Source organism: Haliotis asinina, chromosome 11 (genome assembly GCF_037392515.1).
Source record: "Haliotis asinina isolate JCU_RB_2024 chromosome 11, JCU_Hal_asi_v2, whole genome shotgun sequence".
NCBI classification, from domain to species: domain Eukaryota; kingdom Metazoa; phylum Mollusca; class Gastropoda; order Lepetellida; family Haliotidae; genus Haliotis; species Haliotis asinina.
This window is the reverse complement of record NC_090290.1, coordinates 32,449,354-32,462,545: the sequence shown is the minus strand read 5'-3', so window position 1 is coordinate 32,462,545 and position 13,192 is coordinate 32,449,354. Positions and strand designations below refer to the sequence as shown.

Sequence of the window (13,192 nt, the reverse complement as noted above, 5' to 3'; positions counted from 1 at the left end):
AAAAACTCTTCAGTTGTGTTTAACAAAAAGTGCAAAGCTTTCAACCAACAAAAAAAATTTCAAATTTGTCTACTGAAACTTGATTCACTGTACCCAAATAAGAGATAAAGATGATATAAAGGAACCACTGGCAAAATGCTAGACTTGCACAATGTAATAAATAACAGTTTAAAAGATAATTTTTAGAACCAACTAATATCCCTCTTAGCATACTAGTACTGTCCAGACTCTCACAAGGACAGAATTACTATACATCAATCAGCCATCAGTACAGCCTTGGAGCAAAACTAGCTACGTCCAAAAGTTTATACACCTGTTTATGTGTCATTATAGACCTTATTTCCATATTTGAATAAAACATTTAACTGCCTTATGTAAATGAAACAAAAATTCTATTTATAATTTTAATCAAAGAACATATGCAAATTCACACATGCTGATATAATCAATCGCAACATGGAACATAATGACAATAATCAATGGATGAATGCTTTACACATGGCTCCTTCAAAGAATCAACATGGTTAGTTTTACATGAATGGGACATTTCCTGCAATGATTGCAGATGTACAATCATGATAGGTGATCATGACTTGTCATGCACATGTACCATAGCAACTGCAGTTGCAACATGTCACTGGTAATGTCACATGTCATAAGATAATTACAGCTCATGTGACATAACTCTTACGTAGAAGGGTTTGGAGTCATCCAACGGATGACATCCTCACCCTGTCAACTTACTGTCAGGGTTAACCTCTTTGGTAATGTGGACAAGGCGGGATTATCCTCTTTTGTCATATGGACAAGGCAGTGTTAACCTCTTTTGTCATGTGGACATGGCAGGGTTAACATCTTTTGTCATGTGGACATGGCAGGGTTAACCTCTCTGGTCATGTGGACATACCAGGGTTAACCTCTCTAGTCTAGTGGACAAGGCAGGGTTAACCTCTTGAGTCATGTGTACAAGGCGGGATTAACCTATTTGGTCATGTGTACCAGGCCGAGTTAACATCTTTCATCATGTGGACAACGTGGGGTAACCTCTTTGCTCCTGTGGACAAGGTGGCATTAACCTCTTTGGTCATATGGACTAACATACCTTTTGGTAAAATTTTGATCAATAAGTTTAAAGTTGTTACCATTCTTACGTTTTAATTTGTAAACAGCTGTTAGTCTTGGAAAATCTCAATATCCAAATAAAAAATTGAACTGCACATCTCTAGGTCTCCAAACTGAAAAACAATCCAACCCATAGTTTTGCAAGGACAGACAGACGGAGAGAATACCTTTGTATAATGATAATAATTGGCCACTTACGTAGTGTTGAACTCCACACAACAGAGACATGCTCTAAATGCATACAGCATAATGGACATTATTACCCCGGATAACCCAAACTGCCTGTGAAGTGATGGAAGCTTAATGACTAATACCACTGGCTACCCATTTTCTGCTGGGTGAACACAAGAAATTTAACAACCTCACTTGCTTAAGGTGAAACCACATGTCTAATGTGCTTTGTTGTAGGGCAGTACTGGTGTCTTAGAAACGCTCAAGAGTCAAGCTGTGAAACACCCATCCAAGCACAGTCTGTAGTCAGTGTTGCTTAACTTCACCTGATTTGTGACCTCTGGTCTATTCACACCACCAGTGTGCCCTGTCCCCAAAGCTGAACCAATGATTCTGAAGTCAATGCCAAAGTATAAATTGTATTAGAGTCACAGTGCCAAAACTGAATTATGGGACTAAATGACATTAGCAGAATCTATAAATGTCAAAACTGACTTCTGCAATGAAACATGGCAAAATGCAACTCTAACAATTCCAGCATCATAAAACATGATTTTAATATCATGCTTGTTGATTATTTTTTTCAGTTTCACGTTTGTACAATAGTATTTGCAACTGACATTAATCCAGTAGTAACATTTTCTTGTTTTCCTTTTCAGGTTTGTCTGAGAACTGGATGCAGCGTGGAAAAGTCTGGATATAAAGAACACGTCTGCTGGTATCATTTCCATTAAGTAATACCTACTGTCATCACTGTGCAGATCAAACAGTCCCAGCCTACCTCCCACCAGCGGCCAACAGACTGGGCCTGACAGAGCGCTCAGCTTTTGACATCACAAACTGTGGCTTGTCACAGGTACAGCATTAGGATAGCAGCGGAGGACTGCATCAGGATCATGTTACCAGCAGGGTTACACAGTGAAAAACACTAGTGGCAGACAATATTGATGGTTGACACAAGCAAAACGTGATTGACGAAAAAATGTTACTAAACAATTAAAGGCCTCAAGGAACATACAACTTTCAAATGAAAAAGGATTGTCCCTAATATATAAGATTTCTACACAAATATGAATCTTTTCTGACTAGAAACTGTTTGGATTAATAGAGGATCCAAGAATTCTCAGACACTGTCTTAGATGTGATTCAAGATGTCAGATTATTAATTGTGGTCTGTATTGAAGAACTGGACAGAAACTTAGTCCAAGGATACTGCCTAACGACATTTCCAGTGTTCAGGAAACAAACAATAGTATTGTTCCTGACAATATTGAAAAAGTTTAATTGTTTTTAGATTAACAATAGGCGTCCTTTAAATATATCTCCCTCTCTGACTTCTGCATCTTTATCAACAGTACACAATGTCAATATTAAACATGAGTACAGTGGCAACTTTGACACCTAACCTGACCCAGAGAATGACGAGGACCTGGACACTGGAGGAGCGAGCACAGTTGATTCTCACCCAACCTGTTGCTATCATCAGTCTCATTCTCTGCTTTCTTGCTATCGCCGCAAACTGCTTCTCAATTCTTGCAACCATTATGGGCCCGAATGGTATGGTAACACACAACAAGCTGATAGTCAGCCTTGGACTGTCGGACATCCTGCTCAGTTTCAGCGTGGTGAGTCACACCGTCAAAAAGGTGTTCATACCCTACCCAAACCCCAACTCTACCCAACAAGAATTCCTCACATTCTATTGCATGACAATATTTTCATTTGCACTCTACACAATGGCCACAGTTATCTCCCTCTTGAACCTGTTTGCAATGGCTGTGGATCACTATGTTGCTATCATGAAACCCCTTCATTATGCTGCATATCTGTCTCGGGCACGTGGCAACTGTTTAATTGTTACCATATGGATGCTAGCAATTCTTTGCGGATTTTCAGTGTTTTTGTCTGACTTCCGGAACTATGGCAAAAGTGATCTGAATTACTGCCATTATCTGAAGAAAAGAGATTTCCAAGGGGAATATCTCATCATTTCTGTTGCATTCTTCTGCCTCCTGATTATCCTGTACACATATCTTCGTATTTACCTTGAAGTAAGACGAGTTCACAGACAAGGCCCATCAGCGCGAATGGATTACATACGAAATCGAAAGGCTCTCTTTACAACCTTGGTCATCATTGGAACATTTGCTGTCTGCTGGCTGCCGACATGTCTGATGCAAATAATCCTGACAATCCAAGCCAAACAAAGTCCACAGTCCATCATCAAGCACTTCGGTGTCCTGCTGCGCCTTCAGCGCTATCTCAACTGCCTGATTCTAGTGAATACTCTGTGTGATCCCATTGTCTATGCAGTTCGTCTCAGAGATGTTAAACTTGGATACAGAAGGATTTTCCAGAAGTGTCTTTTTTTTCGGTCCAAACGCCGAGGCAGCCTACAGCTGACCATGGAGCGCCGAAACACCCAAATTGCACGCCTGCTTACGATGGATAGTATCGCAATAACCACCGACAAAGAGGCAGGCACCATACCCTGTGCAACCTCAATTGACAAGTGCAGTGATTCACCAACTAAAGAAGACCAAGTGTAATCCAATCAGTTGCTTCTACTCAGCAGGTATGCAATACAACACCATATGTTTCACTGCAGGGGCTCTACTGCAAAGCAACTCACTTCATAACATGAGGTATCTCAATGTTACTGAAAAAGTAGCCTGTATATAGATGACTATCTTTCTCATTAACAGCAGCAAATGAAAGGTATCACACTTCAGGTTTCTTCAATTGATACAAAATCACTATACAGAAAGGTGTGTATGGAGATCTTTTAGTTGGAAACACAGAGAAAGACTTCAGCATTAAGTGTTAATTCATACACACATTCTAATTACATCTCAACCCAAGACTTTGACATGTTAGGATACTAAGCATATCCTGGCATCAATAAGGAAACTAACTCTGCATGACAAATCTGAATGTGCAGGACCTCAGTATAGTACTTATCATACTACAAGTTTGTGTACCTTAAGGTATACCTCCTGTAAACACACTAATATTTCTAAAATTTTGAAATTGAGTACAGACTTAGACACAGATGGGCAAGGGATGCCATATCATGAGTAAAACATGAATCAACACAATAGGTAAAGTCTATCACTCCAGGAGTGCATATGAATAAAAACAAGTGTTTGCCACTAGCATAGCAATGTCCCCTGCTGCTTAAGATGAATGAAATATTTATAACATATTCATTACTCTTCATCTTTTGCTCAAACACAAGATGCGGGAAATAACTGGTGTCAGGATAATCACCCAAAGTAGGCTGTCAACAAACTGGAGGACATTGGATGCAATGTTGCATGGAATATTGCATTTACATAATTTCGAAAAGAGGACAAAGTGTTGTGATCATGTTTTGTTTGCAAATCAATCCTCTAATGCGACTCACCAAATGTAGGCTGTCACCAAATTTAAAGACATCAAGTAAGAGTTCATGAGATATATTAAAGAGTGTGAAAAGTGTTCAAAGCGACCTTGAAAATAAGACCAAGGTCACCAAAACTGACTGGTATCTGCATAATCCCAAATGTAGTGTCACCAATTTTGAAGATGTTGGGTACAAAATGAGATATTGCGTTAACAAGAATCTGAAAAGTGGCCAAGCATTGTGGTGAACTTAAAAATACACTCAAGGTCACCAAACCCCATGAAAATAAGCTCAAGGTCACCCAAACTGACAGGTGTCTGCGTAATCCCCTAATGTAGGCTGCTAAGAAATTTGAAGATATTGGGTACAATAGTTCATGAGACATAGCATTAACAAGAGTCTGAAAAAGTGGCCAAAGAGTCATGGCTGTACTTACAGACTCTGCTGAATACATAGTCTCCCGTTCTCCATTGCGGTGGGGGACAAATATATTATATTCATTTCAACTCATTTACAACTTAGGACAACACAAAGCAAAAGTCAGGCAAGTAAGTGGATAAAGAAGTGGGTTTTTTTCATGATGACATATTGTAAAATGAAAGTTTTTTATTCCTGCTGACGGAACATAGAAGAGAAAACAGTGCTGAAGTTGTCAATTTTGTAGTTAGAAACAAATCATCCTTTTTAGTTCACTTTACATGACACTTTAGGACATGAACCCACCAGAAAAATAACCATAGCATGCTCAAGAAAAAACCCATAGAGCCACAAGGGTCCACAGCTCAACTGACAGACAGACAGACAGACAGAGAGAGAAGTTTATTCAATAAAAGGCCACAGGCCCATCATACCGTAATATGCGTATGGTATTGATGGTTTAGTGCACATTTCTAATGTGATGAAGTATATAATACAGAAAAATACTGTCATCTTTTATGATACAGTTATTACTTGTTTTCATAATGATAATAAAGTTGGCATTTGGATCAAAATCAGTCAAATATTACTGAATATATCTTAAACCCAGATCAGAAAAGTGTTCACACTTTAGGAGTAAATGAAATTCATCATCAGTAACATTTTCGCCATTCAATTTACAAAATTTACATTACCTCTCACTGTAATTAACTTTACTGTACATTCTAGTTTCAACTGCTACATTAAAATGACATCCAATGTTCAACAGTGCAGATCAAACATGTAAAGGAATATCAGAACTTAGATATCTTTCCCCATTTAAAGGTGTCTGGAATTGGGAGTAATAAAAACATTTATTAGAATTTTGAAATGAAGTGAACCAAAATTGCTTAAGATTATCCGGAAGTCTCTAATCAAACAAAATTATAAAATAGTCAACACTGCCAGTATCCTGATTCATCCATACATGGCCAAAACCATAATTAAATACTGAATGATACAGAAATAATGGTGGCCACATCCGGTGGGTGATTTCACATCAGATGTGACTTCCATGTACAGTTTTTGGACGCAATATGTAATGATTCATACAGTTTGTATATCCTAGGAGAGTTGTTTTCAGAGAAGATTCTAAATGTAAAGGTCAATCATGCAGTCACATGGGCCAAGATTACTGTTGGGAATTTGTTCAAATCTCATTACCAATGAAGAGTCATCTAAAAATATTGGTTAGCCTTAATTTTCAGATGTTCCTATCCAGGTTTTTATTGCAAATATGTATAACATGATGCAACTTGACACTTTAAAGTGATGACCAATATATATCATGAACATACATTTCCTGGAGTCTTCAAGAAATATTTAATCATGACGTTTGAGTTAGTGAAGTGTGTTTTCTAAGAACTGAAAAAGCTTACAGGTCTTGACAACACTGAAGATATCGTTCCATAGTCAAGTGTTTCAAAGACTATCATAATAGTTCTAAAATTGTTTGTGTTTGATTATGAAAAAATGCAATTGACTGCTTGGTCGTTTGGTCACTGTGACTAATCTTTGATTATGTCAATTAATCGGAATACCACCAGCAAAGACACATGCTAACATCACTACTACAATTTTCAGTTGATAGATTGAGCATCCAGTTGGCTAGAAAGTATGTTTTTGTGTTGTGTGTGACGTTCATGGTAACAAATGCATTGATGATTTAACTGTATTTTGCCTGTAACAATCATCTCCACATGCTGCCTGGGGGTAGTCAGCACTGTTCAGGTATTAAAGTCCGAAACAATGTTTCATCTAGAAAATATCCCCCTTGTGAGATGCTAGATAACAAGCATATAGGTCAAAAATGTGATTAATACCTCAAACATTAAAGATTTGCAGAAAGATGAAAAGTAAAGTACTTACAAGCTATTTCACAACACAAAAGGATTGTGGTATAGAAGAGGCTTTGTATGAAAACTTAGACGTTATTTGACAAGCATCAAAGTTGACTACAGACAGAAATTACTTTAAAACATGAATCTTGTCTGAAGATATTAACAGAGAATTCTGACATTTACTTCAGGCAGTTGTAGACAATCAATACAACTTGCACTCAGCACTTTACGCTGACATTTACAGACCTCACAAGACAGTGAGAGAATAAGGAGAGTTGGATGCAAGTTCTAGTGCAACCATGTCAGCTTGACACCATGTAAGGAAAGGAAGCCAGCTAGTGGTAGCACTCCCCGCTGGGCCACATGCTGGCATAGTCAGGCATCATTCTGTGCCATCCTTCAACACATTTAATGTTATATGTTTCAGATACATGCTAGAAATTACAGATGAAGTTGTCTTTTGGATATTTTCACGAACTCTTAAAGTAATCTTTTAGAACTTTTAATTCTTTATTTTGTGACACTGTTAGACAGATCTTAAGTAGATCCATACATCAAAACATCCTATAGCTTTCAATAGTAAACCAATGAGAAAGAACATCATTAAGACCTGACCAGTTTTATATCTTGTTTTACAGATCAGCCCGTTGTGTTTTCACAAGAAGAAAAAAAAAATATTAAATTTCCCTTCTCAAAACATAAAATCCAAACGTTTTTATTGACTTAAAATGTAAACTTACCAGGCTTTTTTAGATTATGTTTTTGCCCCATTTACACTTCATAAATTGTCAGAAGTAAAATACGCGTAGCATTTCACAGGAATATTGCTTTGTTGATGTTGTTTCTTTCCTGCCCTTAGGTTTTCTGAGAACAAAACCATAATACAAGAAATCAAATTGGTCTGTCCAAAAAGTTTAAAAACAAAGATCCATGGAAATCACATCCCTTGTCATCAGACAGCCTTTAGCTGATGTCAGCTGACCCAAGAAATTAAAAAAAAAAGGGAAAAAGGTTGACATTCATCAGAGTTAGTCAATCAGAAAGCTGATGTCTTAAGAAAAGTGTTTGTGTACTGAAATTTGATAGTTCTTATTTCAAAATTTGAAAACTGAACATTCTTGAATGTGAAATACTAACCAAGTAGCCAATAGATAGTTTAGTACCATTACATGGCTTGGCACCATCTCCTCCATTCACATCTTTTAGTGAAGCAAGAATAGAAGTGTAAGCAAGATGATTCATTTAAAGGATCCACCTGCACTTTTTGTAACTTACAGTTGGAACACCCTGTGTTAACTATTTCAAGACTAGATAATTAGAAAACACTTTCCAAGAGTCACTTTCCTGATCTTGTAGAGACATGGTTGCATAACAGGTACATCTGACATGACCAGAAATGGGATGCTCTCGGAAATGTTTTCAGGAGTTGCAGGAACTAAGAACTTTAAAGATTTGGTGAGATGCATTTCTTTATAATGACAAAAAACAATTTTATGGAGATAAGGCCATATTTTTCCAAAATTTATTTTGGCATCAATAACAAAAAGCAGTGGGAAGTCACTAGTGAGTGTGATGGATTTCAGATCATGTCCACTTGATGTACGAGGAGATGCGCAAGTCTTAGATGTTTGCCACTTTGGCAAAACTCATTAGCATGAACTTTTTCTCCATAACCGCAACTTTTATGTGTTGGATAAAACAAAACATATAAACTATTACCCATTTGGTTTCACAACCTTCCGTGCATCACCAAGTATAGGCCAGTTGTTACCTGGACAGGTTGCAATATGTTGGTAGAAAATCTCACATTGTGTTTTGACTGGAAATGTCAACCAGTGTCCAATAGCTTCAGTAACTTCCAGTCATCATGCATAACGTATTAGTACAGCACATAGGAACCATGTTAAGACGATGCATAATTTTTCTTGTGTGACACACAGACACTGTAAATACATCTAGTGCATGTTTGTCGTCCTTTTAAAATATTTGTTGATATCAAATGTGCACTTTGTTACAATTTATAACATCAGTGTACATGAACTGTTTTCTTCTAGCTTTCAATAAATAAATTCAAACAACACATTTCACTGAGTGGAGTCAATTTATCTATTACAGACCTTAGAATCTATTTGAAATACTAGAGCAAAACTGGAATGTCTTCACCTTGCTAGACGATTCCAACATTGTACATTTAGTGTTGAAATGTGAATGGGAAGAACCATGTTTGTGTGAGGAATTCAGCTAGATCCTCTTGTTGAGAACACTACTAATTGTCAGTAAAATCTCTTCCACGTGTTTGATACGGACAATAGTTCAATAGTTTGATAGACAATAGTTGTAACCATTAATACTTCAAATTACATCCCATTCCAATAAAGGAATATTCAACTTAACATCTGCAGCTTTTGCATCAAAGTCAGCTGGGTTTGTGTAAGCATTTGCATGGATAACTTTATAAAATATAGTTTGGTCTGTGTTAATTTCAGTGAGTGAGTGAGTGAGTGAGTGAGTGAGTGAGTGAGTGAGTGAGTGAGTGAGTGAGTGAGTGAGTGAGTTTTAGTTTTACTCCACTTTTAGCTACAGTCAAGCAATATCGTAGCGAGGGACATGAGAAGAGAGTGAGTGTGACACGATGCATCAAGTTACATAATGTAGACATCAGTCAGTCATTTGTCTGCTCTTTCAACAAGCAATAGATACTTGACATGTATGCATCATGTATGCAAATCATCACCCATATTACTGGCATACGAGGGTATAAAGTTGGTGGGTATCAATTGTGATCAATGCCATATACAGGTTCTTATTCATACATCATGTACATACATATGCACAGTCATGAAGCAGAAGAATTCTATTTTTGAGGAGTAATGCTGCACGTAACAATATTCCAGTAATACACTACCTGTAACTGCATCTGGACCAGACAAACCCATGACATGAGCATCAGTGCATACAACTGTGATACAGAGACATGCCACCAACTAACTCAAATGACAAAACAATCCATTTAGTCTTCTCCTTCCAGATGGTTGCTGTGGAACTACATCCCTCCCAGAATGCCCCTGTGTTCAGGAAGCACGGGCATGGAGAACCAAAGCAGACACATGGTCTTATTGGCCATATAGGGGAAGATCCGGTTTAAAACGAACTGTCAGTAACCCATATTTATCAAAAAAGGCTATTAATGAGACGGGGTGGTCAGACTTGCGGACTGGGTTGATACATCCCATTGTATCCCAATCAAGTAGATGCTGGGTTGTCTGGTCCATATTATTTACAGATCACCACAAAAACTCAACTCACCCACTCACTCACTCATTACCCATACGTTTTAAAAGCTGAACTTAGTAATTCAGTCACCAAAATCTTTGCAGAAGAAGAATGCCATGTTGTTCCTCAAACGTTGTGCAGTGCAGATACAATGTTTACAGCCCAGATGGGAAGGAGAGCACAGTGTATTAGTTTCCTGAAAGTCCCCATTAATGTAGGTTACATCCTTTGGTGAATGTTGATTGGCTGATTCCAGCCAAAGAAATAAAGCCACATCACACAAGTAAATATACAGGGATTCCCTACATCACAAGTTTCCTTACAGAGAAAATGTTATTTTCATTTTAGCATTCTTATAGGTCAAAACCTGACATGGGTAATAAAACAACAACCAACTGACTGGAATGACAAGTCTCGAGAATTATGTAATGAATACTCTGATACTCTGTCATTCCCATCACTCGTTAGTTATTGTACAAGCATTACCCATCCTGTGACATTTCCTCCTTCCACATGCAAAGGTTGCTGTGGAACTACATCCCTTCCGGAATGCTCCTGTGTTCAAGGGCATGAACCAGGGGCATGAAATACCCAAACACACGCAAAGTTGCATTGCAAATCAGGTGATGTCTGGCATATCCCATATATCTGTAACAACATCCTCATGAAGGTCACACTTTATATGTCACAAAACAACCGCCTTCATTCATAAAACATATGAAATACTATTAACACGACTCCCTACAGATTTTAGTGGTCAGTCAGTCAGAAAACAATAATTAAAATCAATCATAGTTCTCGCTACTGTTAAACAAAGATCTATGGACATCCCATTACTGGTCACGACTGAGCAACCTTTCAGAAACTGTAGCTGACAATTATTAGCACATGGATCAATTACAGACACAATGTCATGTTATATTCATTGACCTTATACACAGGAACTACCGATAAAGCAGCAAAACAGTGACCACTACTTCTCAGCAAGATGCACACAAACACAACATGTTGGCATTCACCCTACAATTCATTTATTTCCAAACCAAAATATGTACCTGAATGTCAACAAGGATTTAGTGAAAATGTCATGCTGTGAGCAAATTTTGCTGCAGTTAGGTGAGCGAAGAAGGAAAGAAGAAATTATTTTAAGTAAAAGATAACAAAGCAGCATTTATGAAAATATTCACATAAAAAATGAACAAATTATGTCTCAATACTGCTGTACCACTGGGAATACAAAATTCAGTGTAATTAACAAATCTCTAGCATGTTCTTTCACATGTGTCAAAGAGATGAATGATGTGTAACTAATTTCCTTATTAGAATACCGGAGAAACCAGCAGAAATCATCCCATTGATTATTTTAGCTGGGCTGCTGCATTGATTCATTCTGTCTCTATAACTGGGGATGTTCATGGACAAACATTTCTTTTGCATGGCAGATATATGGCATGGGTAGTCAGAATATGCTCTAGATACTTCAAAAGATATACCTATTTTTAGTAATATGTAACATTACAATGACAAGCAGTCACATTTATATTCATTAACAATGTCGGCTGGATGATTGGAATGGCATCATAAAGTGAACCCATGTTCGTCTTGTACACTCAAGGATGATGCAAAATGTTCCGCTAACTACATATACAAATGTATCTGTACACGTGTAACAATATAAATACATAATTATTACTTACACAGAGACACAGAAGACATAGCTATACTCTTTGAATTACTGAGGGGTACAGGCAAACTTCACCGTTAGGGTGCGTTTTTAGCAATATTCCAACAATATCACAGCAGGGGACACTCGAAATAGGCTTCACACATAGTACCCACTAGTGTTTGTCAATTATGCATGCTAATACACATCAACTGTCAGGGTGTCAGTATATAACTCATGACAAGCTGGGGATAAGATTGATACATCATCATCACATGGATGTTTTGAGAAGTTAAAAAAAAGAGGACAAAAAGTCCTTTTAAATTCGTTAGTAGTTGTATGATGCCGTTTGTTATTGGTTTCCCCTAAGAGCTGTCTACTATGATAATCAAAGTTAAAGCAAAATGTGTGACTACACTGGGCCTGATCAGCTAAAGTGTACCTTTGTTGCGCGTTTCGTACGAAGTGTACTCATCAGACGGAGATACTGGAGGCGCGCGTGCCTTTTTATAGAGAATCTCAGTAGTGGTGTTATTTGTGACGTCACAGGAGTGTTCTCATGTTGTGATGCTTGGCGACACAACTTGTCGGTGGGAGATTCCCTGTCGGAGAACTGCGATGTGGACTGACCATATTTAGTTGGTTGAGTAGGCTTTTTAAATCTACCCTTGTTTGGGCGTGTGTTTCCGAGTTGGATTGTTGTGAGAACACAGTGGGTTTTGTGACTGTATTGTCAGAAGGATAATCTGACAGCTGTTGTGAAATAAGGTATTTGTAAATGGGATTAATTTGTAAATACAAGAGTCATCTGAAGACCTGGCAGCCACATATTTGAAAGGACAAATCATCTGACAGTTTCTTGATGTTTTCTTAGAGTATGTTTGAATTGTTTGAATGCAAGTCATGAAAAATATAAATGTCATATATCTGTAAACAGCAAAAGGCACCACTTCACGATCTGTCTCACATATTTGTCAAGATATCAAATGGTTTTCGAGTTGTGCTCTGGAAACGTTTCCATGTAAATCCAGATAGGAATAAATCACAAAAACCTGTACATAGCAAACGGCATCACTTCAGGTTCTGATTGATATATCTACCAAGTTTTGCAGGAAAATATAGAACGGTTTTTGAGTTCTGCTCCGGAAATGAAACACACTCTCACTTTTGAAACTATGTCCAAAACGTTTCCATGAAAACCGAGAAAACAGTAAATCATAAAAACTTGTAAATAGCAAAGGCACCACTTTAGGTTCTGAGTGATATATCTACAGTCCGTTT

At 37.6% G+C, this 13,192-nt stretch overlaps 2 protein-coding genes across 3 annotated transcripts in view; one reads left to right on the top strand and one right to left on the bottom strand.

Annotated features, from left to right (window-relative positions):
- Positions 1–13,192, bottom strand: part of LOC137256606 (DNA mismatch repair protein Mlh1-like) — a 222,554-nt gene that overhangs the window by 139,311 nt on the left and 70,051 nt on the right. The gene's annotated exons all lie outside the window — the stretch shown is intronic.
- Positions 2,655–3,842, top strand: LOC137256382 (melanocortin receptor 5-like). Its single transcript, XM_067794211.1, has one exon. It carries the CDS (start codon positions 2,655–2,657, stop codon positions 3,840–3,842), a length of 1,188 nt encoding a protein of 395 aa, XP_067650312.1.

Bases quoted from the DNA above. Each gene is read 5' to 3' on its own strand.
- LOC137256382 (XM_067794211.1), top strand. From the start codon at position 2,655: ATGTCAATATTAAACATGAGTACAGTGGCAACTTTGACACCTAACCTG.